Here is a 27,238-nt window from a genome sequence, read left to right as displayed (position 1 = left end):
ATCCTCTACGTATTCATTTTTATACATTAAGTGCCATTTTGAGAAGTGAAAACTAGTGCTAGAGAACTAGTTGCCTTTTATATGTCCCAGTTTAAAACTAGTACTACATATGATCCCCTGAGCACCATTAGTAATTTTTACTGAGCACAGAACTAGGAATAAGACTGGAGCTTGGTTGGGTATCACTCAACTTCCCATGTCTTCCTAAAAGGGAAACTAAACTTTAATTAAATACTTTCAGAATTGTGAGATGCAGATTTTTATAAGGACAGCATATTTGAAAAAGATCATGTTGTAAATCATTGTAAAAATCTAAAATATTTACCATGAACCGACAGGTACTATTGTAATAATAAAAATAATAAGCAAAGCAAGCAAGTATAGAGCATCTTAAGCAATATACAAGTCTACAAATGAGAAGAAAATGATAGAGTATATCATTTTATTGTGGTATGTATTAGTGCTAATGTTTGTTTTAAAAAATACGAAGTTATTGTATTGCCACCAATCAAAACTACCACAAAAACCAAGCAGTCTGTCTTCAACACTATTCATGTGTTTTTTTGCATATGGAACAATAAAAGAGCAAGTCATTTTCTCTGGCATTTATGAGATTATTGGAGGTTGCCCAATCACAACAGTAAAGATAGCAGCCTTCATATGATAGATAGAATTTTTTGATAACAGACATCATGATAATTGTTTCCTGAAAAGGAGTTTATAAATTTTATATATGCTTCTCTTTTTCTCTTGCCTTTCTCTTATCCTACTCCAAAGTACTTTGTATTTTAGTTTCTGCAATTAAGACTAGTTCTGAGTAAAACCAAATTAAAAGTAGCCTGATTCCTTGAGACAATCAAGTTAAAAATTGTTGGCATGGAGTTTTGTTAATCTACTGGTATTTTGTAAGAAAAAGTACCCTAACAGATCTGTGAGATTGTGTGTTGTGCTACCAATTATTAATAGATTAGTTTTTTGATGGCTCAAATTACTTTCATTTGACCAGGTACTTGTAGAACAATGTCATTTATTATCTTGTATGTCAAATTAAAAAGCTCATTTGACATACAAAGTGGTTAGTGTATGTAATTACACATTTAAATAATGACCTATTTATCACCTATCAACATATTGAGACAAAAAATTTTAATTATTAATTTATGATTACAGTCATTTGTTTAGTAAATGTTTATTGAATGACTAAGATGTGCTAGCCTGACTTATAAGGTATTAGGAATGTAAAAGTGAATATGATAAAAATATATTGTCAACTTGAATGATTAGCAATAGATAAACTAAAACTGCCAATTATAGATATCAGTTAATGATAAGAAAGCATGGTGATGAGTTGAAATTGTCTATGAGAAGAAAGAGATAGTAGGATGTCGTTTAGGTATAAGATGACCAATGGAATTCTTTTCGTAGAGTCAACAAAGGTGATACTTTGAAATTAGAGTTAAACTTTTGATGTGAAGATACAGTATAATGGGCAAGATGCTTGCCTTGCATGCAGTTGACCTGGCTTTGATCCTCCACACCCCATGAGCCTGTCAGGAGTGATTCCTGAGCAGAGAGCCAAAAGTAAGTCTTTAGCACTACGTGGTGTGGTCCCAAAGCAAAACAAACAAACAAAAATTCATCAAGGAGATGTTGTGGAGAGCCTGGGGAAAGAAGTAATAGTATGGTGGTACCCCCCAAATTTTTTTTTGTTTTTTTGGACCACATCTGGTGATGCTCAGGGGTTATTCCTGGCTAAGGGGACCATGTGGGATGCTGGGGATTGAACCGAGTTCCATCCTGGATCAGCTGTGTGCAAGGTAAACACACTACCACTGCACTATCACTCTGGCCCGGTAGTACAAAATTGAACATTGCTTAGAAATGGTGTTATTGTGACTTATTGTGATGATTTTTTTGCACTGTTATAATTCTAAATGCTTGTGCTACACTCTGAGACTAAAATAATTTTGATGATGAAACTATACTGCCTGTTAGGGATATTGCTTAGTAGTAGAGCACATGCTTTGCATGTATGAGGCTTTGGGTGTGATCCTTGGTATAAGAGTAAACAAATGGAAGACCCTATCTCTTATAAATTCTGGCCACTGTGTATAGTTTAGTAGATAAAACAAGGGTTATACTCATGCTTTAATGCCATTTGTTATGATTTTATATATTGTGTCACAGTTTTTGAAGGTAGCATTATCACATAGGTTATATCTATTTCCAAAACAGATAACCTAATATTTTTCATCTTTCATAGGCGGCACCATTGTCCACATCTCCCTACTAAGATTTTTGATAAAACAGAGAAACCATGTCTTCTCTCCGAATATACCGAGAACTACCCTATCTATCACTCTTATCTGCCCAGAGAGTCTTTCAAGCCCAAGATGGAGTACCAGAAAGGGGCCATACCAATGGAAGGCCTGACCACATCAAGGTGAGTGAAAATGGTATGAATATATGATGCGCAACAGTCTTACACAATATGTACAGTTTTACACTAATGTGCAATATCAACATATACTAAAAGAAAGTTTTGCATTTTAGCCAGTTTTATTTTTCCCAATATCCCCTTTGAAGAGAATTATTGCTTGCTTGTGGGACTAAAGACTGAGATATGTCAATGAAGTAATGGGTAGAGGGAAGCTGAAGCATTGGCATATAGCTCCAAGTCAACTTAGATGATGGTAGTGGTTAATGGAACTTAGAACAGAAAGAGTGAGTTAAAATTATATTTATGCTATTAAATTTGGGGAAAACTCTTCTTTAAATTGTTTAATATATGAGTAAAGAAATGTGTACTATTAACTTGATTTTAAAAGGCTAGAAATTTTAGTTTCCAATGTTAGTGGAATGTTAATTTCCAAGTTAGTGGAAGAGAACATACCTTGCTTGTGTTTGAGTTTGATCAAGCTTCATGTTCTGTTGAGTTTGATTCCCAGAACTATCCAAAATTAAATATATTTCCTGTTGATATTATTGAAGGGAAGAGGCATAGACTGCTTCTACTAAAGGCTTTGGATCTTTCTTTGGATCTAAGAGATGACTCTGTGTTATGAAACATTTGAAAGAATAACTAGTAGAGAAATTAAGCCAACAATTTTTTCTGAGTCTTGATAGGAACTGCTATGTAGTAACATTTGAGAAGGAGAATCAAGACCTGTTTAAAGCACAAATTGAGTCAGAATCTTTTATGCTCTATTATATTAAAATGGTTTTATTCATAATGTTAATAACTCCAGATTCACTATTAAAATTTTGTTCTCAACCTGCTTTAACCTATCCCTTCTTAATAGATACTTTAAAATTTGGGCTTTATTTTTACAAAAAAAATAGCATCCTTAGTTTGTGAGGATCTAAAGACCACAATCAAGGTCAAACACTACTTTTCCCCTTTTAGAAATTGAGGTTAATTTAGAAACTGTGACCAACAGCAGGTGGTAGGCACATGGGAGAAGAGACATAATTGGTAGAAAAAGGACAAGTCTGGTCTGCCTTATAGATATAAGGTTTAGCCTATAGATGCTGGTTTTTTCATTTCTTTCTAACCTAATTTTCAGAAAATCAAGAGCAAGTTATAACATGAAATTACTATTATTGTTATATTATATATAATTGTTATATTGTTATATTATGAACTCTATCCTGGAAATATAGAGATACTTCCATGGTTGGAGGATAAAAAATGATCTTTGTTGCCCACAAACTTAGGAGAATAAGAATGCCCTTCCTCTCAAAGGGAAGCCCCATCACCCAACTCTGAGCCACTACATGGAGTTCTCTTTGGCTTACCTCTTTTCAGTGGTGCTTTGCAAAACAAGACAAAAACTTCCCCTCTGACCATACCTAAATTATCCTTGCCTCATGTCACTTATGAAAATAAACATAGCATCCAGATCTCCCTGGCTTTGTCAAAGCTAAAGCAACAATATTATTCATGTTCAGATGCAATCAAAGTGGAGGAAAGCAGATACTTAAAGAATTTCCAAGTTAATGATAATATGTTCTTTAGAGGGAAAAAGTATCAGGTTCAAGATTCTCCAGGGGGAAGGAAACAGCAAAAATGATTCATCCTAGACTTGATTTCCCCCAAAAGAATGAGGAGAAATAAAGGCTTTCTCTTTCTTCTCTCTCTTATACCTCAATTTCATAATTCCTCAGCCCTGTGTCTTCCATACTAGGTACCAGTTTTCAAAGACTTAAAACAAAATTATGTCTCTGTCATGAAGCTTGGGGGAAACTGTTCTGTTTGAATTTTGTGGCAAAAGTGGTAGATTACCTCACATCTTCACACCTATGCTTGCATGGATTGTCACCCTTCTATGCTTATGACTCCGTATTACAAAACTGACTTGCTAATTTCCCTACCTAAAAGCTAGCCTTGCTTTTTGAGATTGGACATAGGTCTGCCACCTGTCAGATGTAATAATCATGTGGCTCAGGGGTTGGCTGAACTTAGTAAGTAAGCCCAGACACAGACAGACAGACAGACAGACACACACCTGGTTTCTGGAAAGGTTATCATCCCAGCATGAGGTATGATTTCAGCTGCACACAACTCTTACTGATTATACATCTCAGGGATTTACAGCAGTGCCATGAGGGTAATACTCATGATTTTCAGGCTTCTTTAGTTGAAAATGGTTTTTTGGGCTGGAGAATAGCATGGAGGTAGGGCATTTGCCTTGCATGCAGAAGGATAGTGGTTCGAATCCCAGCATCCCATATGGTCCCCCAAGCCTGCCAGGAGCGATTTCTGAGCATGGAGCCAGGAGTGGCCCCTGAGCACTGCCGGGTGTGACCCCAACCCTCCCCCCATAAAAAAAAACACTAAAAAAGAAAATGGTTTCTTATAGCCTTCAGTATTTCTCATATAGGCTCTGTTTTTAGTTCATATAGATATGCGATTACTTCATGAAGAGGTTTTCACTTCAAGCCTCATTTCCCCAAAGCATGTTATTATATAAAACACTTGAACCCCATTTGAGAACATTATTTTTGGTAAGCTAGATCCCTAAAGAAGGGCAAAGTGGATAGTTTTAGGAAGAAAAGGTGTCTTCAAGATGTGAAATTCAAGAAGTATTGAATCTTCATTCTAAAGAAAATTGGACAAAATGGGGGCACAGAATAAAGAAGTTGGAATTAAATTCAGATTTGATAGATTTGATTGAAGAGCAGAGGCAGAGATTTGGCAGATTCCTTCACTTATTGACAAGACTGGGCAAACTTTCTGTTTGTTCACTTAAAGAAATTTGATTTCTAATGGAATACTGAGTAAAAAGTAAGTTTTCTGAAAAGGGGGTAATAAAAATAGCTTGGGAACTGATACTCTTAAGTGTTATTTTGTTAACATTATTATTTTTAATAGCATAGGAGATAACTCGATTGGATTTAAAATGCTACTGTCTTGTTTGAAACCTGAGATTCAGTTTAATTTGTTATTTTTAGTGTGATTACTTGCAAGCATTTTTTATTTTTGTTTGTTTTGTTTTTTGGCCACACCGGTGATGCTCAGGGCTTACTCCTCGTTATGTGCTCAGAAATCGCTCCTGGCTTGGGGGACCATATGGGATGCCAGGGGATCAAACTGTGGTCTGTCCTAGGTCAAATGCCCTACCGCTGTGCCACCGCTCCAGCCCCTACTTGAAAGGATTTAAGTATATGAGGCCAGCCAGAGATTTAGACTCAGATTATATAAAATTTTTTGAAACTTCCTGTCTCTGGTTCTCTCCTTTGTAGGATTATTTTCTCACTTTCTAGCACCCTGTGATTGCCACACACTTGGCAGATCATATATCCATGTTAATTAAAAAGGTGGAAAATTTTACACATTTTTTCTATTTCTTTTATTTTTTTGAGGGAGTGGGAGGTCACACCTGGCAGCACTCAGGGGTTATTCCTGGCTCTACGCTCAGAAATAGCTCCTGGTAGGCTTGGGGACCATATGGGATGCTGGGATTTGAACCACCATCCTTCTGCATGCAAGGCAAACACCTTATCTCCATGCTATCTCTCTGGCCCCCAGTTTTTTCTTTTTCAAGCCCACACTCGGCCTTGAACACCTATCTTTGCTGGCTTCTTTTCTGCCTTTTCTATTCTAGAGAAGCCTTTGTTCTTTCTTGAACCACATGTATTTCTATTCTTTCTCTCTCCTCATGTTTTTCCAAATAAAATTTTGTTCAATAAAAACTATCTTGCTTCTCTTAAAAATATGGAATCCTTTTCCATTTGCACATTTCATTTCTGCTGTTCTGCATGACACAGCTGTTGTTTGCCTTTATACTGGAAACACCAAAAATAATAGAAACTTTATAGAGCCTACTTCAGCATCATTCACTTCTCCCATCTGTTGGCTATGTATGTTCTAAACCTTGCATATCTTGGTTAGTCTTTATTGCTCCAAAATAGTTGTTTTTTATATTTTGTCTAGAATTTATATGATATTGCTATAGATGCTAACCTTGATATTAGTGGGTTGAGAAATTGGGATGGAGGAGAAGACATGCTATATAAATTGAACTATGGAGGCAGGTATTTAGAATCCTATCTGTCACTGTGAAGAGGGATCATTGTATTCTTATCAGGATCAGTGGCAGAAATCAGAATTTGTGATTCTGTCTAAGTTGATGAGATACACATGAACTTGTCTGTGAGAAAATGATGGTCTCTATGAAAAAAGTTCATTTTAACCCCTTAAGGTACAAAATTACATGTAGTAGTTATAAACAATATAATTTGACAAAAGGAAAATCCCATGGAAGATATTGAGAAAGGACACCAAAGATGTCAAAGGAGAGATATTAAGAAACAAAGTTCTTGTAGACCTGTGGAGTAATGACTGGATTTAAAAGTATGATGGCACTTACTTTTCAGCCTGTCAGTGAATTAGAAGAATCAGTCCTTTTTGGTTTTGTTTTTTTGTTTTTGGGCCACACCGGAGATGCTCAGGGTTACTCCTAGCTATGAGCTCAGAAATTGCTCTTGGCTTGGGGGACCATATGGGACGATGGGAATAGAACCGAGGTGTTGCAAGTCAGCCCTTGATGTGGTTGACTGATGGAGGGATGGAGGATGAGGCCTTTCTCCTCCAGCTCAGACCACACGTCTGTTACCCTGTTCAGCCGGCAGTTCTGAGGTGAATGCGGCGGGAAGAAAGCCAAGAGGCAGTCAGGCTTCCGAAGAAAGCAGCTCTTTATTCCGTGAAGAGGCTGAAGCCAAAAGGCCCCAGAATAGGCCCCAGAAAAACAGCCTTTAGCCTTTCACAGACCCTTGTTTTATACCCCAGAATCAGGTACCACCCAATGGTGGGATCAGGTACCACGCAATGGTGGGAGCAGAATCAGGTGCCACCCTAGGGTGGGAGCAGAATGCTAGATCACACCCTAGGGTAGGGAACAATCACCGATCAGGGTAGGATCAGTAACATAATAATCCCATTGAAATGTTTACATACACAACACCGAGGTTTGTCCTGGGTCAGTCGTGTATAAGGGAAATGCCCTACCTCTGCATTATTGCTTTGGCCCTCAAGACCCAGTTTTAATAGGTGGAACATGAATAATAGGTGAGAAAGGCAAACCCATATCCAAAGACAACCATTTTATAAGAAAGAGGGGGGAAGAGAGGAAAGTAATTTGACAGAAGTGTACTGTAATGAAGATTGTGCCATAGTTTACTGGGTTTTCTTAAAGATAGGCATACATTTAAATACTAACAAAAAAAGAACTGGCGGTAAAGAGAATTTAAACCATAATATAGGAGATGGTCTATTGGTGAGATACCAGAGAGGTGTGTGCATATATATGCATTTGGAGAGAACAGGCAAAAAGCCTTTAGTCAAGAGACTAAATTTGGAAGAGGCAAATTTGGAAGAGGAAATATTAAAAGGATTCCCTTTAGTATGATTGATTCATTGGACAAACAAACAGATTTTGAAGTTTATATAAACATTGAAAATAGGTTGAAAAGTATCATATTGCCCTTTATCTCCATGAAAATCACCTTGTCCACTTCCAGACTCATGTTCAGTTAGCTGTTACGTTATTTCTTCTTTCCTTTTGTCAGATTCTTTGAAAACACCTTTCTTGAGATTTACCTAATTATTGGAGGCCACGTTGTTATGACTTCCCCAACAGGGCTTTAACCTTTACTTAACTCTGAACTTAACTCTTAGACTTCCCTACTGTATAAATTTTATAGCTACTCACTGAAAAGGAAATGAATCTTTGGCCATTTTTTTCTTAATTCAAGGTCACATTGGGCCTACGGACTAGGAAATGTACTGCAGAAAGAGAGGAAAGTGTTCTTTAAAAATAAAAGAACTACTAACTTTGGGCAGTTCCTGGGAAGGATAAAATACTTTTCTTTTACATGAACTTAGAGGTTGTTTGGTTATGGGAGGTTGGGGATAGGCAGTTATATTGTGGTTAATGCTAGGTTTCAGCAAAAGTTCTTAACATAAAAACATAATGAGGAAGCACATAAATTCTGATTAAAATCACTCTTAAGCCACACTAAATATTTGGGGTGGGATATAAATGAATCAAAATTTAAATTTAAAACTTTCTTCTCTTTAAAAAAAAGTCATTTTATCCACCCCAAGCCCCTTGCCAAAATCATTGGCCTAAGTTAGAAGGGATTAATATACTCAGTCATGGTTGTACATTTTTTCTGAGACTTAAATTTTTGTACTGGGGAAGATTTAGTGAACACTGAGCAAGGATTTTGCTGAAACAGCTTTCGTTTCTTTGAGAAATCCATTTCAGGATATCCTATGAATTTGGTGAGCATGGTTACAAGAATTTATCAGCTCTTTTCCTATAGAAACAGCAGGAAATAGGAGCATTAAGCACACTTTAGTTGTCTGAGCATTTGGCAGCCCTTTAAACATGGTTCTAACAGCTTCTGTGAAGGAGAAGTTGGCTTTCTTCCTAAGTATAGCTACAGAAGAGGATGCCATGCACAACATAGTGAACCCTTGACTTGAAAGCACTCCTGGCTGCTTGGAGATTGTAGGGCTTTGTTGGGGCAACTTGGGCATCCTGGTGTTTTATTTATTTATTTATTTATTTTAACATCACTCTTGGTACAGCCTTGAAAGTGAAGGCCTGAATCTTTGGTTAGCCATCAGTGAGAATGGGTGTATGTGAGGAGATGTTCCTGCAAGTTGGCCCCAAACAACACTATTCTCCTTTTGAAGAGAGCTTTCTTCCTCTAGGGAGCACTCTGCTGAGAAAGCAAACTTTCTGACAGAAGTTACGTTGCAGTTAATCATGGTTTTCTGACAGGGTTTTCTGGACATTTTCATTTCTCTCTGAAGTCCTGCTCCTAGCTATTTGCAGCAGTTAATGCAGTATTGAACAAATCCCTGTGTACAGTAAGAAGGGTAGAAAAAGTGGAACTGATCTTTGTGTCATAGGTAGCTTATTTTCTTCCTAAGCCTCGATTTATAAAGTCAGCTTCTAGATGCCTCACATCACTCAACTTCCTCCTGCTCTTGCCAACATGGGACCTTTGAGAAGGGAGCCCAGGTTGAAGGCCCTGTAGCTGCTGCTGAGAGATATTTTTAAGTTTAACCTTAGTGTTCTTAGGAGTTCAACCAAACCATCTCCCACTTCCCCCTTAGAGCCCTAGTAAGAAGAATTTTCCTGTTTCCTATCTCCCCCCTGTCACCAAACCAGGCATTTTTAGGCCCCAGTTTGGGTTTATTGACAACCATGTATATAACTCATGCAAGACAGGGTACAGTGGAGCGTGTTACCTTTGCTAGTCAAGCATGGCTCAGTCACGCTGCTCCAGATTTCGGCCGGGAAGTAGGTTTTATTGGTGTTTGGACCTGATGTTTCCTGTCCGGAAACCTTCCCCTTCCCTTGGTGAGATTGTTTTGGCAAGCGCCATCAGGGAAAAATCTACCTTTCCCTTGTCCAGTTGGATAAATGGGCTCCAGAAAAAAACAGACTGTTGTGTAAAGCAGAAGCCCTTGTGGGGAAATGTTTACTTAAGAGGTTTTGCATTGAGAGTGGGAATCTGAGACCACCCTCGTGGGCAGAGCAAGGCAGAGTTGAGTCCTGTTGTCAGGGTAATTCCTGGGGCTGGTACAGTTAGCATGTTGGCCTTTTTCTAGCTGTGGGATGCTTTGGGAAGGAAATATTTCTTGTTTAGTGATGAGCCTCATGCCTTTCATATCCTGAAAATGTGGTTGCTAATGCCAGAGTGGAGAGATGCCTTTTATTGAGGTTTTCTATAATGTCCAGTAGAGGAAGCAGGTAACATTGGCTAAAGAAAACATTGGGAACTGATAGAAGACGTGTGTGTGTGTGTGTGTGTGTGTGTATGTGTGTGTGTGTGCGCAAAAAAAAAAAAAAATAGAAGTCAGCACCACAATGAAGGGAACTTGCAGAAGTCCATTAGAGAGAAAGAGAGAGCAGACACAGAATAGATTTTTTCCCAGTGGTTCTGTGTGGTTGGAGAGGCATGTAGGTGGTTGGAAGAGGTGGAGCATAGACTGAGGTGTAAGGCAGGGTAAGATTAGGAAAACTTAAACAGCAAGATTGAAAATTGGGCTTTATGTGGAGGAGTATTTTTATTTTGGGTAGGAAAATGATCTGATGTTTACTTTAAAATGTTTATTCTGATCACATCTGGGGATTGAATCAGAGGAGCAGGAATCAAATGGGAAGGCCAGGTGATGAGTTATCACAGGAAATGGTTAGGGGCTGAAACAAGAGGGAAAAGGAAATCAGATGAGGTGTGGGGAGGGGAATATGGATTATATGGAACCATGAGTGGTGGACTCAGCATGGTGTATGGGTGTGTGACTTGAGTGTGAAAAGTAATGGGGTACTTTTCCTGAAGGTGATAAACAGAAGGAAGGTCAGTTATGGGAGTAGAGTGTAGGTGACTTTTCAGAAAATATCTGAAAATTTAGATAATTGTTAAATGGGTTAAATGGAAACTGTGAGCCTTATTCTTAGCCAAGGACCCCAATGGCATGCACTTATTTTCCTTACAGGAGAGATTTTGGGCCTCACAAAGTATTACCTGTGAAGTTTCAGCAGCCCAATCCCTTCATCCCAAGTGAAGAGAATATGGACCTGCTCACGACATATAGACAAGATTACAACCCTTACCTTGTCAATCGAGTGGATCCCATCAAACCTCGGGACAATAAATATCCATGTGTTGACAAGATGGAGAATCTGCCTACTTATAAAGGTGGGAGAGTACGCGATGGGTAAATTGGGAGAAACATAGGCTGAGCCTGTACACAGGCCAGGAAATGCATCTTATATGTTTATCCTCTTAGTGCTGTGATCAGGAAAGCTACTGTCTAGTGGCCAAATTTGGCTGATTTTCTTTTTTTTTTTTTTGTATAGCTGGAGAACTAAGGGTGGTTATTAAAAATTTAGAATGAAAATATAAAATATTTATAAAGAACAAAATAAAAACTAGGGATGTAGCTCAGAAGAGTGTCTGCTTTCCATGTGTGCCTGCATTTGGCACCACAAAACAAAAACAAGCAATTCACACCAAACTCTTTCTTCTTCATAGTTATTTATAACCCTAATCATAAAAGCAAAAGCTAATAATTCCCCAATGCCTTATAACCCTCCAAAAGAAAACTAAAGCTAATAATACCCCATGGGTTGTGTCTTCTTCTTCCCCTACCACCCATCAAATGAAAACAACAGCAAAAAGAGATTATTGCTATCTCAGAATATGTGAAAACTGCATATGTGGAGTTTGGGCACTCACAAGAATATTTTATTGAAGCCCAGTCATATGCAATTCCTTTTTGTAGCTTCTTTTGTTCTTCAGAGAAAACTTGAGAACTTATGACAGACTATATCCTGTAATGCTTAAGACTTTTAATAGTTGGTCTTTTATGGAAAATATTTGCCAGAGCTTAGCATCCTGTTTGAGTTATACAATGAGGAAGTGTCTTTTAAGTTTAAGCTAAGTTCATGTTCAGCACGAATTCAGTGATTGACTAATTCATCTATATAAAAAAACATCACAAGGGCTGGGACACAATGCTAGTGAACCTGAATTTGAGTTCTGGTGCTGAATTTGACCTCTGGTTACCTGATTATTGTCATATATAGCCTTGGTGGGCCCAAGTACTGCTCGGTATGGTTTCTATTTAAAAAACCAAAAACCCAGCCACTATCTTTAATAATCATCAAAACATAACATACAGGAAAATTGACAAATCAAAATTATACCTTTCAGACCAATGAATTTTGAATAAACATTTTCATAAACATCAGCCAGACGGCGTCCTAGCATAGCTACTTCCATATAGTTCGCTTCTACCCTGTATAGAACCATTATGCTCACTTTTCTCTAATGAGTTAATTTAGCCAGTTTTGAACTTTGTCTAGATGAAATTGATTATTTTTATTGGGCATTAAATTCATTAATACACAGAAGCATAATAAGTAATATCTAGAACTGTGAAGAAAGCGCACTGCCCTGCCCTTGACTTATTAGTCCAAGACAGGATATGACATCATATATACACAGAGCCTATATAAATGATGAAATATTTGCTTACCCCATGGAGCACAAGATTGAGACCATGGAACAGGAGACAGCTTTACTCAATAACTTCTTAAGGTACTTATTGATGCCTTAGAATTGCATGCCAAATGGTTCATGTAAAATATTTGTTAGTATCTTAATGTTTCTGATGAGAGTTAGTTCTATTTAGTGAGGCAGTTAAACTAGACACATGGTGAGATGAGGTAGAGATGCCTGAGGGGGTGTAGATTTCTTCCTGAATCTTTTGCAAGGTTTCTCAATCATCCTGGAAAATCTTACGTGAAAATAAACTTCTCTGCTTCTTCCAAGAACTGGGAATTGCGAACCAGGCTAACATGGTCCAGGAGTAACCTTGATTTTGTCCTTTTAATTTTTAGTGTTATTTTCTTTCACTCTTCCATAGACACTTCTAGTCAAGCCACACTTTGAATGGTGTCATTGTTCCTGTAAAGCAGGGGTCTCAAACTCAATTTACCTGGGGGCCGCAGGGCCGCAGGAGGCAAAGTCAAGGTGAGGCAGGGCTGCATAAGGGATTTCGCTTGCTGAATATTCGCAATAAAAAATTGCAAAAAATCGCATTAAACATTTGCATACCCCAAACGGAACTGCACGGGGTATGCGAATGTTTAATGCAATTTTTTTTCTTACGAATGCAATTTTTATTGCGATTATTCATTCGGTAAACGAATAATCGCGAATACTGCAATATTTGAAGGCCGGCCGCAGGCCCCAAAATGTTGTATGGAGGGCCGCAATCGGCCCGTGAGCCGCGAGTTTGAGACCCCTGCGTGTAAAGGTTTCACCTTCATGTATCTTTAGGACATTGGATCCTCCTGGTTTACTGTTATCTACTTCTACCATGACAGGCCTTGGCCTTTCTGAATCATCAATGTCCCTTGTTACTATTAATCCTTTCTGTGTCTGTTCATAGAACAGCCATTTTATATCTGTCCATCTTTACTCTCTCTCTTCCCGTTCCTTTTGTTAATTAATCCTGGCAATACACTAATCCCGTCCTCTTCAGGTCTATCTATACCTTAGCATATCTCCAAATTTGTCATCTTATCCATTTTCTACACAAAGGAATCAGGGATGTTTAGAATATTTTTAGTGATAATATAATAGGACCCTGCTTAAAGTTACTCAAATAACCATGATAAATCTTGGAATAAAACTTCAAACTTTTTTGGGGGAGGAGGGGTGGCTACACCCGGTGATGCTCAGGCATTACTCCTGGCTATGTGCTCAGAAATCGCTCCTGGTTTGGAGGACCATATGGATGACAGGGGATTGAACCACGGTCCATTCTAGGTTAGTGAGTGCAAGACAAATGCCCTACTGCTTGTGTCACTGCTTTGGCCCTCAAACTTCAAAATTATATGGATTCGATTGATGTTTTTGTAGATTTTGCTCCTTCTTCTTGAGTCTTGTTTCAGCCTAGGGATTTTGTGTTTTGTTTTGTTTTGGTTGCAGGGTTTTTTGTAAACTTTGTTTAAACACTAGTTTACAAAATTTTTCATAATATAGTTGTTTCTGGCATTCACTGTTCCACTACAAATGTGATTTCCCTCCACCATTGTTATCAGTTTCTCACTCACCATCAAATCTGTCCCCTTAATAGGCCAAAAATAACTTATTTTATATTGCTTGTTACAACTAAATGGCTAATAGAATTAACAAAAAAATATTTCATTAAAAGGAAATTTGTGAAAATTGCTATATCTTACAATAGGTCCATTAAATCACTGTCTAGAGTTTACTGAGTTGTTTATTGCTATTGAGCCTTCTGTATTATTTTTTGTTTATTGAGCTTAGTTGGTTTCTGTGCTTACCCATCGAATTTAGTATGCTTCTACTGGGCTGTTAGTGTTATGGAATTTGGAGATGCCATATGTGGCCACATACTTTAGGAACTCCAGAATCTAGAATTGAGTTGATAAGTTTACATGGGGGTGACTGGGATGTGGGTGTGGTTGCTGAGGCTTCCAACAGTATCGGAGATGCCCTGTATCACTCCAAAAAGATCCCAGAATTTTCAGCCTGAAAACTAATGTACTTGGAATTTTTATTGGCTTGGATTCTCAGTAGAGATTAATAGTGAAGTTGAGCCATTGGCAAGGCTATTGCTATGGTATGGGTGTGGCTTCTGGGGTTTTGGTAGGGCAGGGACTCAATCTGCCCCATTGAAGGTACCCTAGAGTATTGTGTACCTGTGAATTTATGTGGCTCAGCTTGCATTTCTTCTTCCAAAATTAATCATGAATCTGAAGCTGGGTGGATGAGTTTACATGCTGGCAGTTGTATGTTGCAGGGTGTTTTGTGATGCTATTTATTATTTTTGTTTTGTTGTTTTTTATTTAATTATTTAGACACCATAGTTACAAGATTGTTCAGAATACAGCTATTCCCCCTCACTGCTATTTCTTTCATGGAAACGTCCTTCTTCTACTTGTCTAGCATACGTATTTTTCTCAATGGGGGAAATAATCACACCACACAGACCTTCCATTCAAGACACATGCTATTAAATTAAGCTCTGAATAATTTACGCCATCTTGTTTCATAATTAATTGTATAATTTTACTTTGTTTAATATTCGTTTCCTTGGTTAAAATTTAAGTTCCAAGAAAACAAGGTTCTGTTTTTTAAAATTTCTAATTTATTACAAACAAGGCAGAGATGGAAATAAAGTAGATGCCTTACAAAGGGATTGGGCTCCTGGTTGGCATTTATTCAGCTCTGTTTTCATTCAGTATTTACAAGAAGGTAAGGAATGGGGACACTGAAGGCATTGAGCTTGCAAAAAGAGGAATACAATTAGGGCAAGCTCTTGCCTCTGATGTCAGGGATGAAGCAGAGATCCTTTTTAGGTATACCCAGCTACAATCTCCCCTTTACATTCTGTCCAGGATTTGTGACTCTAGATATAAGTCTAGATATACTGAGAGACTCTTTAAAACCAATGTCTAATCAGTTCAGCTTCTTCTCTCCCCAATTTATAGGAAGAAATTTGGAGTGAAAAATATTTCTTGCTCATTCTAGGAGTTGGCAAGTATAAAATAGTCCAGTGTTTTTATTTAAAGATTGACATTCTTCCAGGCATGATACTAATATCTTAAATATTAACACACAATTGAATACAAAAGCTTTAATCTCTCCTACCTCACATTTTTCCATATGCCTCCTTCCACCCAAATCTTTACATTTCAAATTTTCCTCTGCAAATCAGAGAATAGTGTTGTACTGCTAACACTGAATCATGACTAACCTTTCCTATTGCTTCTGTTAAAATGTAGAAAATCTTATTTTCTTTATTTTTCTTAAATTTCTGGCATGTACTAGAGTTGATGAACAAATACTAACAGACCAGAAAGCTAAAATGGGGATGGGAAAGGGGTTTGTCTAATTATATAAGCACATGTTTCAACTTCTTATTTCTCTTCAAATTCAGATTGAAAACAAACAAATCAGTATGTAGTAAAAAATATATTTGAAGTTGGATTTAAACTATAGGTGTCATTTATAACATAGCTTTAAAGTTAATAATTTATTATCTTTTATTAAATGAGCTTTTTATTTCACTTTTATCTTGTGATATAATGTTTTCAGTGCTGGACATTGAATGCTCAACTCGGCCAGGCCAAGCACTTAGCACAGTGTGTTGTAAGGATAAAGTAAATAAATAAATGGGTTCTAAACTCCTGATGACACTATTTGACATCAATTTTAAGAAATCTTAAATTAAACCTTTGTGGGTCCCTGAAACAACCATATTAAAATTTGAGGATGCCTAACTAATTCACTCTGCCTTTAGGTTAATCCTGCAAAATCTTATGGAAATATAAGGGGCTATAGGTGCTAGAGTTTTGCCTTATCTCTTCGTATATTGTACTTTAAAATTAATTCATTTCTTCCTTCCTTCCTCCCTTCCTTCCCTTCCTTCCCTCCCTTTCTCCCTCCCTCCCTCCATTCTTTCCTTCCCTCCCTTCATCCCTTCCTCCATTCTTTCCTTCTCTCCCTTCCTTCCCTTCCTCCCTCCCTCCATTTTTTTCTTCTCTTCCTCCCTTCCTTCCTCCCCTCCCTCCCTTCCTTCGTTCCCTCCCTTCCTCCCCTCCCTTCCTCCCTCTTTTCCTTTCCTTCCTTCCTCCTTCCCTTCACTCTCCCTCCCTCCCTTCCTTCCTTCCCTCCCTTCCTCCTTCCCTCTCTTCCTCCCTCCTTTCTTCCCCACTCCCTTTCTTCCTCCCTCCTTTTTCCCTCCTTCCCTTCTTTCCTTCCTTCCTTCCTCCCCCTCCGTTCCCCTCCCTCTTTTCCTTCCTTCCTTCCTTCCTTCCTTCCTTCCTTCCTTCCTTCCTTCCTTCCTTCCTTCCTTCCTTCCTTCCTTCCTTCCTTCCTTCCTTCCTTCCGTCTTTCCTTCCTTCCTCCATTCCATCTTCACTTTCTTTCTCATTCCTTCCTTCCTATAATTAAAACCATAGCATGTGTTTATATACATTGGTTCTCTTGTCTCCCCTCTACCTCCAAAAAGGTGAACCAAATTCCATGACCACTAACTATATATATTTCAATGGGTGCTATCTAAATGTCTACATGCTGCACTTACTGATGTACAGGAAAAATGTGTTTTTTTCTTTCTACTCTTATTGCCATTACTGGGTTCCAGAAAACCACTAGTAAGATTTACCTCAATAGCATTTGGTTGTAATTTTGACATTTTCAAAACACTGTGCAATTGGAAAGATTGAGAGTGTAATTACTTGATGCTCAACTTCAGTTTTAGCTAAGCTTAAAAAAAAAAAGATATTATTGAATGAATCCCTTTAAAGAGGCTCTTGCCAATTACCCACACAACACTCTGGCCCTGAAGGACTTTGCTGAAGACTTTTTACGCATGTGAATAGTTTGTCATGTGGCATTCTGAGGTTTTCAGGTTTTTTTTTTTTTTTGGATAATATAGGCTGGGTAAAGGAAGTTAGGAGGTTGGATAATAAAGTGGTTTCAACTGTATTGTTGGGTAACAGAAATCACATGAGGCAACTTTCAGTTTAGGAACCTGTTTTCTTAACACTTCATCCATCATAGAAGAGGACCAGAAAAGCCCTGTTGTCCAGCCCACCCCCAAGCACCTTGAGGCAATGTGTCAGCATCTGCAGGTAGGTGCCCTCCTTTCAGTGAGGCCTAAAGTCTGAGGAGAAAACATATGGTTTATATTCAGCAGGATGGTTCCTTGTAAGACCCTGTAATGCTTTCAAGATGCTGATAGAGCTGTTAATAGCTCTGGGAGAAAGATTAGATTTTCAATTAAAATGAAGCCAATTTAAAAGAAATGGTTGTAGCATTATCCTAAAGTAAACTTAAGAGCATTCCTGGAGCTGGGGAAGTGTCAAGGACTTATGGGTGGTGAAGTGTGGTGCTTGATACATCTGTTCCTCCCGCCCTAAACTAAATAAAACAGAAAAACTCAGCCATTGCTAGGTTTATGAAAATCATCCTTTAGACTGAAGAATAACTATTCTGTAGTCAAAGAAAACTTTGACTACACCCTTATTGTATACAAAAGACAGAAAAGGCAAATCTTGGGGCTGGAGCCATAGTATAGTGGTAGGGCACTTGCAGACCCAGGATTGATCATTAGTATTCTGCATTGTTCCCCATGCACCACCTAGAGTAATTCCTGAGTGCACAGCCAGAAGTAATCCCTGGAACACCATAGAGTATAGCCCCCAAAGCAAAAAAAAAAAAGAAAGAAAAAAAAAGGTAAATCTTATAACTCAAACATGAGAACCCAATTTAAAACTTGACATTTTAAAATTTAACTTAATAAAAATTGGCAATTAAAAGAACAATTTAAAAATGGGTTGGAGCATATGCTTTGTATGTTGGTGGCTCAGATTCAATCACCAGCATCACACAGTCCACCCAAACACTGCCAGAGTGACCCAGAGCAATGAGTTTCAAGTAAATCTCAACCACCATTGAGTGTGACCCAAAACAAAATAAGAGGGCTTGAGTTGACATTTTACCAAAAACACAAAACAGATAGAACAACACGTGGACATAAACCCCTATATCATTCTCATCATCAAATGTCAATTAAACTACAATGATATATTTTAAATACCCAGTTTATATTTTAAAATCTGTATAACTTAAAACACATCATGTATATACAATTCAACAACTGTCTATTGAACCCTAAATTTTATAAAATAAGTGTTTGAATAGAGAATAGAGAGAAAGGAGAAGCTTTATACACTGCTGGTGGTAATGTTAAAAGGCATCCCTCCTGAAAAAAGCTTGCACTATCTTAAAAAGTTAACTTAGAGTAAATAAAAATTAAGTTTTCCTAGCACTTAGCTTCTGGTGTTGTCTAAAAGAAATGAAAACATATATCTACACAAAGATTTGCCCATAATGTTCATAGTAGAAGTCATAATAAGTCAAAAGTGAAAAAGAAACCATATGTATGTATTTTGATGAATGGGCAAACAAAAATTTGCTTATCCCTATAATATATTATTTAGCAATAGAAGGAATGAATAGCTGATACTTGTAACAGGAATGAGTCTCAATCACAATACACTCAGTTAAAAAATGCCAAATGCAAAATACTACATATTGTGTAAATCTATATAGAAAGAGGCATGTTTAAGAGGAGTACATAAAAAAAGTTGACTGGATAGGTTATGAAGAATAATGAAGGTTATATAATGAAGTATAAAGTTATGTAATGATGAGTAATGATGTAATAAAGTAATAGATTATGAAGCAGTGCTCTTGACTGATTTTTGGGGAGCAATAAAATTTTGGGAATGTATAAATTGACTTTTGGTGATGGTTGAAAATATTTTATTTTAAATTATGTTAATTTTATTTTTGGGGGTCCATATGTGGCAGTGCTAGGAGTTTACTCCTGTCACTATACTCAGGGATCATTCCTGATGGGCTTGGGGGATCATATGGGGTGCTGGGGATCAAACTTGAATTAGCCTTATGTGAAGCAAGGACCTTACTCCCTGTACTTTCACTCTGGCTCTAAAAAATTATTTAAAGATTACCAAATTGTCTGGGCTAGAGAGATAGCATGGAGGTAAGGCATTTGCCTTGCATGCAGAAGGATGATGGTTCAAATCCAGGCATTCCATATGGTCCCCCCCGAGCCTGCCAGGAGAGATTTCTTCTTCTTTTGTATTTTAGAGTGAACAGGTGTTTCATCAACTTCTCTTTACAAAGACCTATAATAATGTTCTTTTTTATATTAATATCTATTTAAACACCTTGATTACAAATATGATTGTAGTTGGGTTTCAGTCATGTAAAGAATACCCCCTTCCCACCACCAATGTCCCAAATTTCCCTCCTCCCCACCTCACCCCCACTTATACTCTAGACTGGCTTTCCACTTCCCTCATTCATTCACATTGTTATGATAGTTCTCAGTGTGGTTATTTCTCTAACTGCGTGGTGAGCTTCATGTGCGATTTCTGAGCATAGAGCCAGGATTAACCCCTGAGCGCTGCTGGGTGTGACCCAAAAAGAAAACCAAAAAAAAAAAAAAAAAACCAAATTGTGTATATGGTTCATTTTATGTTATATACCTTCAAAAACACTGAAAAATAATGGCTTTGGACTTAATTTATGTTTGCAATATAACTCAAGGCTCTTGGATAGTTGCTTTTGCAGCTGAATAGCTCCTAGGTAACTATTTTTAGGGGGAGCTCAGAGATCTTTACTGGCTACTTTATATCTGATCATTGATAGATATAATGGATAGATATATTGGGGACCATGCAGGACTTGGAGTGAACCAAATATTATGAAAAGAAGGGGGTGCTGGTGAGGTGGTGCTAGAGGTAAAGTGTCTGCCTTGCAAGCGCTAGCCAAGGAAGGACCACGGTTCGATTTTCTCCGGCGTCCCATATGGTTCCCCCCAAGCCAGGGGCAATTTTTGAGCGCGTAGCCAGGAGTAACCCTGAGCATCAAACGGGTGTGGCTGAAAAAAAAAACACACACACAAATCCCCCAAAAAAGAGGAAAAGAATGGTGGCTACTTGAATTGCAGAGCACGTTATCCTATTTTCTCACCTGGACTTCAGTTTCAAAGCTGGCCTAAATTATCAGTTCTTAAATTTTTTCAGGAGGCTATAAGGGTGATGCTAAGTGTTTACTCCTTGCTACGCACTCAGGAACCATTCCTGGCAGGCTCAGGGATCTCTGGGATCAAATGCATGTTGGCTACATGCAAGGCAAACACATGGTTGGTATGGCTGGGAACTCTTCAATAGTCGGTTGTATATCCCTTGTCTCATCACTCCACATGCACCTTACCAGTCACTGTGTTCATTCAGAAATGGCATTTTCCCCCTCAAGGGGATCAGGGTGAACAAGTGGTTGCACTTGTCTGGTGGAATCAGATCTCTAGGTCCTTCTATAATCACACACCCTTTAATATCACTATGTGCAGCATTGTGGGTATGATGACTATTGTAAATTGGTCTCTTCACATCAAAAGGAACATCAAATCCTTCTCTGAGGTGGTACTTCGTTCTTTTATCTCAAGGGACATCTCATTAAAGATTGGCATGTGGATGTGGGGCCCTTTTGGATATACACAGATTGAATGATTTGATTTATAAGTAATTATAATGCACTCTTTGTTTTCAGCTGATTATATACCCTGGAACCAACCAAGACGAGAATTGCTTCGACCAGAATACCATTATCGGCCATCATCAACTAAGTTTGATAACAGAACTTTACATCAGGATGAGTACTCCATGAAGGGTCTGGTAAATACTGTGAGCTTCAAGCCTCCTCCTGCACTTAAGCTCTGTAACATCCCCCTGGAGGATCTGACTAACTACAAGATGAACTACGTGGCTCATCCCTTGGAAAAGCGCTTCATGCATGAGCCAGAAAAGTTCAGACCCAGTGAAATACCCTTTGAGAACCTCACCACTCACAGAGATTGCTTTCGGGGCCTCATGGGGGAGCCAGCAAAGAGTTTGAAACCTCCTGGTCGGCCCAGTGGACTGGCTGTACCTTTCTCTAACACCACTGAATTTCGAGATAAGTTTCAGGCTTGGCCAACAACCCAGATCTCTGTCAAAGCTCCAGCCAACTATGTCCCTCCTGAAGAAAAAATGGACTTTTTGACAACAGTTCAGGCCCATTATACATTCCCTAAGGGTGCTCCAGCTCAGTCTTGCCGACCAGTACTCTCCGTCATGAAGAGTGACCAATTTGAAAGTTCCACTACCACCAAGGAAGATTACAAACCATGGGTCACCAAGCGTCCAGAGCCCATCAAGCCCATTCCTCATATGAATGTTCCCAATGAACCCATGGATAGTTTGACCACCTCACGGGCCCACTATGTGCCTCACCCACTTATTTGCACTAAAAGCTGTAGGCCTACATGGCGTGACCCCAAAGTTAATATCCCTCTGGAGGGAAAGACCACATATACTACCAGCTTCACCCCTAAGGAAATATATAGGTGCTTGGCTTCATACCCTGAGCCTCCTGGCTACATCTTTGAGGAAATAGATCCTTCAGGACATAGGCTGTATAGGTCTATTTCCAGGCCTTCCTCTCGGCGGAACAGTTATCTTTTGGAAGGTGATTCAAAAAACCCCAATCAGCAGGAGTTGGCAGTGTCAACCTGAGTTGGGATAACTGTTATTTAGAAATTGCTGAAGAGTTTAAAAGCAGATGGAGCAGATGGTTGAGAGTTTTCATTGAACAAGAAAAGAATTCCCCAAAATGAAAAAAAGAATCATCTTTTCCAGGATACTCAAATAAAAATAACAATTCCTTGATTCAAGGAAAATGACATTCAATCACTGGCGAATCACTCCCCTTAAGCCTCCTTCTGTTTCTCCCTCTTCAGTTCCTTATTTGTGCTCATTGAATCAGTTAGTTTTCTGTTAGGTTTTCTTTAGCCCAAATGTAGTTTGTTAATTTAATCAATTGTCTGAATTGATATTGTGATTAATCCTTGCCAAGTATGTAGTGACGCAGAATAAACTTTATTTTAGGGAAATTGAGTATTTAGGTATTTGTGTTCCCCTCCACAAGATGTCTCTGCAGAGAGCAGCCAAGCTTCTTAGAAGATTTCATAGCAGATCTCCCGTTAAATCTAGATACTAGTGGGAATAGTGCCTTGGGCCCATTCAGGGAACTTGTCTTATTTCCTTGTCTAGAGATGTTTCACATTCTGATACAGCAGCAATAGCAGCACTGGTCTGCAAGGTTGTGAATCTCTGAATGGTGGTACACAAATAGGAGGTAGTTCAAGTGGGTAAGCCAAACCTCTTCCATCTTCAAAGCATTGCGGTTCTAACAAATAATAGGGAGAAGAGTTAGGGAAAAGGGATCTCCCAGCCATTTGAAACTGTGAGTAGAAGCTGCAAAATATTTATATCTGGTAAAGAATTGGGCTGGTTCCTGGGTAGGAAGGACTTGCTTGTCATAAATGATAGCTTGGACCAGACTTGTTACAGCTTGACATGATGGTGAGCTGAATCCTGCTCTTGGGTAAAGGGCTGGAGGCTTCTCTTTTGGACAGAGGTTTTAGTTTAAAAATAAATACTTCAAACATTTAAAAAAATTGGGAAGAATCTAGAAAAGATTATACAGGAGGGCACACACTAGATTCAGATAGATTTAAGGTATGGGTGTGCTTTATAGAAGAAGGACCAGTCAACTCTGGGCCAGTCAACATCTGGGCCAGTCAACTCTCTTGAGTCCACAGAACCCTTAATATATATTCCCTAATCTCAGAGAACTTGGAAAAGCATGGTTGGAAGAGGAATTTCATTTCAAGTTTTGAAACTTTGGGCTTGAACTCAGTGGATGAGAAATCTGCATCAATTATGCAGGTCTCAGTCTCTTCACACATTTCACTTGCTTAGATCTGTTAGATCAAAGCACTCTAACCTCACTAAGAAGTTAGTTTGTATCACTGGGTTGATATCTACATATTTTTATTTAATTTAAAATTTATATTTGGTTTTGGGACCACACGTGTTGGATGGTCAGGGGAACATGTGGTGCCAAGTATATTCCTGCATGCAAAGCTCTAACTCATTGACATCTCTCTAGATGTCTAACCCTTTGAATTATGTCTCCAACCTATACATATTTTAATTTTATTTCGCATACAAAGTTTGATTACCTGCTCTTACTACATAGAGGAACTCACAGGAGTTAAGCATATTGTCCAAGGCCATAGACCTTGAAGATTAGATTCTGGGTTTTTGGATTTGAAGTGCAGTGCCTTCTCTGCTGCATCAACCACTGCCTTCCATTGCTCCATAAGCTACATAAGTCTAAAATATTTCTAACTCTATAGGTTGAGAGACCACTAAAGAGGGTAGATCTTTATTATTTTTTTGTTTACTATTTTTACAAGTCAAATAAATACTGGTCCTTGATTTTAAAAGCCAAAGCAAAAAATACTGTAATTTTCAGAACTGATTTTATTAAGGAAATGGAATGGTGTTGGTAGTGGTGGGGAAGTGACTTGAGGCACATTGGTAGAGGACGCTGACACTCTGGTGGTAGGTAGAGGTGGAACTGAAATATTGTGTACCCAAAACTTTATTGCTACAAATATTGTAAGTCATTATACTGAAATAAAAATGGAAGAAAATAAGAGTTAAGAATTAAAAAAATCAATCTCTTAAGCCCCTGCCATTTACCCCAACTCATTAAAGTTTTTCTAGAAGAAATTACTTGATTTATAGCTTTATAATATTCTTTCACATTCCTAAGTAAAAAGCATCTTTTGCTATCTGTTCATTCTGACTTTTTAGACATTATATGTTTTAGACTACTTAAAATTCAGAATTTTTTATTTTCTTACAGTCTACTCTTCTTTCCCTTTTCAGAATTATATGGCAAAGTTTAGTTGTAGAAACACTGCTAAGAGGCTGAAAAGATAGTACATTGGTTAGGGCATTTGCCTTGCATGCAGTAGACCCTATTTTGACCCCCAACATTCCATATGGTCCCCCAAGCCCACCAGGTGAGATTTCTGAGTGCAGTGGGCCAAAGCCAAGAATAACACTGCTTACTGCAGCCCCCAAACAAAACCAAAAAGAAACAACACTAAACTTTTCTGACATTCTGATGAGCTGAAAGGACAAAAGCAGAAGAACTTGGGTTGAGATGACCTATCAAATCCCATTAGTGCACCATCATCTTGTGCTGGTTCTTTTTCATCTGGTTCAGAAGATAGTGGGCTGCCTGCCTGTCTGTTTTCATCTCTTTCCTGTCCCCTCTCTACATCTAAGCTATAATAAAGCAAAAATGGAATTTCACAATAACAGTGAAGAAGCTAGGGAAGACAGGGAAGGACATAATGGACAGGAGATTCCCTATCTAGTTGGTTAGGGACAGTGAAAGCCAGGTAGAAGCATTGTGATTCTTTAGAGGAAACTTCTTGGGGTAAAAAGTTTCCTTTGAGCTCTTCCCTTATGACTTTTAAGAGTCCCTCCTGTTTTGACTCCAAGCTATGCAAATCTTACCCACTTCTGGATTAAACAACTCAACTCTCCCTCATACCAGTTTGGGTCTAAAAATGTTCTTATGAAAGTGACTAACATAAGTTGGGAAATTAGAACAGAAGATACCTAAGGAACTATGCAAATAGCTCTGGTCTGATGGAGATGGGTGAAACCCAGTGGTTAAGCACTTGCAAAAGAGATGGTTTATCGGACCTGGTCCACATGTCAGTCTCGGTTAAAATAAGCTATTAAATCTTAAACATATTTTTGAAAATGTGGCATTGGTAATACTGGTCTCAAAGTTTAGCTATTTGAACAATAGTTTATGTTAATCACTTATCCCTGACTTACAGTTAACTCTCATTAAATATAGGGGATGAAGATGGTCATGATGGTGATGAAGGCAGTTGCTGAGCTCTGCCTAACTGAATCTACTTAAGATTTTTCTGGTTAGTGTTGCAATTTTAGGTAAGGACAACCATGTATATGTATTTTTTTTAACTTAATGAGGAAATTGTTCCATATAAGTTGTGTTTTAAGTTGCCACATTTTTTATCAAGAGTCCTTTCAGCAGTACTCAGGAGGTCTGGGGATATACCACCTATTAGACCAGGTAGTTGGCTCTAGTGGTGTTGGAATGGAGCCACCACAGTAAAGACACAAAGTTCCATGTCTTTCAAGATGACATCCTCCTCCAAGCTTCTCTTTTGATTTGGTTCAAAGCTCTGAAGCCAGGTGGAATCATTGTGTTTCTTTTAGCCCCCAAACCTCTTTCAGCACTGTATTTATCCCACTTCTCATATACTTGGTATTTCCAATCCGAAACCCCTGTCAGTTATGTTTTGTAGGCTAGTCCCCATCAACTCCACTAATTATGCAGTTCTTTTACTCTAGGTTGTACTTCCTTCTCTAAACTCTTCAGTTGTCATTTCACCAGCTCCTCCCTCTTTGCTGCAAATTTCTTTAATTCCCTTGTTCATTGCTACTCCTTTCCCATCTACTTCACTATGTTATTTTAAAATTCTATTTTTACTTTATTATAGCTTTGATGTGGGGAAAGATGAGGAAAGAAAAGATGAAAATAGTTAAGTAACCCATCATCTCATGGCCCATATGGAGAAGAATCAGCACAAGGTGATAGAGCAGTAATGGGATCTGAGAGGATTTTTCAACCCAGGCCTTTCAAGTATGCCTGCAGTGGGACTTTTCTTCCTTACCGAACAGAAAGACAAATCTAGGCATTATACTGAATATCAGGCCAACAGTACATGGTGGTGAGAGGAGTCCAGGTGAGTGAGTCAATAAACTGTGACCCCCACAGCTATCCAGAGAGAATTCCTATACTGTGCCACTTCTGGGCTCCCATCTTTCTTCCTCTTTACCCCTTTTAGACATCACCTGTGATTTTCTGAAAGTGAGTCTGGAATATCAGAGACCAATCTCAATTGGGCCAAGACCTCAGTCCCATTTTGTATATGAAGTTGCAGTTCTGGCCAGGGCTGTGCTGTGCTGGCTAGGGATAAATCTATTTTTCACTGTCCCTCTACACCAGGGCTTTCTCCATTTGTTTTTTGTTTAGCAAATTTGTTTTCTGAACCATACCAAGAACGACTCAGGGCTTCTAGCTCTGAACTCAGGAATCACTCCTGTCTGTACTAGGGGACTATTTGGAGTGTTGGAAATTAAATCTGTGCCTTACTTGCTGCACTACATTCCTGGATCCCAGATACCTTTTTAATTGTAGGCTCTTGGACCTAAATGATATTTTCAATATCTTATATGACTTCCTTCTCCAAGCTTCTGTTGTGAAAGCTACATCAAGTCTCACCACTCCTAGGCAATTAAGATTGCCCTGCAAAACTTTTCCAAAGTGATGCCCCCTTTGCAGAGCTGGTCATTTAGGGCCAATGAAGATGAGCAGAGGGATCCATTTCCTTTGACAATGTTTTCCAGCTAGATGGCTGCCAAGAGGAAGTAGGCGGGTAGCTGGGGGCTTACTCAGGTCTGAATTGCAGATTAAGTGCTCCCCTGGCTCCCCAGGCCTGTCCCAGTATCACCCAGGCTCACATCTGGCCAGCAGGCCTGCTCTGAGCAGGAAGATAGAGACCCTTGTGAGCATGAATGTGGGGGTTGGGGGCCAACTAGGTTTGTTTGCCTTGGCAGAGGAGGCTCAGAATTTC

At 38.6% G+C, this 27,238-nt stretch overlaps 1 protein-coding gene across 1 annotated transcript; it reads left to right on the top strand.

The window, feature by feature from the left end:
• Window positions 1-2,405: 2,405 nt before the first annotated feature.
• Window positions 2,406-22,214, top strand: SAXO1 (stabilizer of axonemal microtubules 1). Its single transcript, XM_049769414.1, has 3 exons — window positions 2,406-2,443; window positions 11,018-11,220; window positions 21,211-22,214. Exons 1-3 carry the CDS (start codon window positions 2,421-2,423, stop codon window positions 22,212-22,214), a joined length of 1,230 nt encoding a protein of 409 aa, XP_049625371.1. The 5' UTR covers window positions 2,406-2,420.
• The last annotated feature ends 5,024 nt before the right edge of the window (window positions 22,215-27,238 follow it).

Source organism: Suncus etruscus, chromosome 1 (genome assembly GCF_024139225.1).
Source record: "Suncus etruscus isolate mSunEtr1 chromosome 1, mSunEtr1.pri.cur, whole genome shotgun sequence".
NCBI classification, from domain to species: Eukaryota; Metazoa; Chordata; class Mammalia; order Eulipotyphla; family Soricidae; genus Suncus; species Suncus etruscus.
This window is presented reverse-complemented; position numbering and strand designations above follow the sequence as displayed.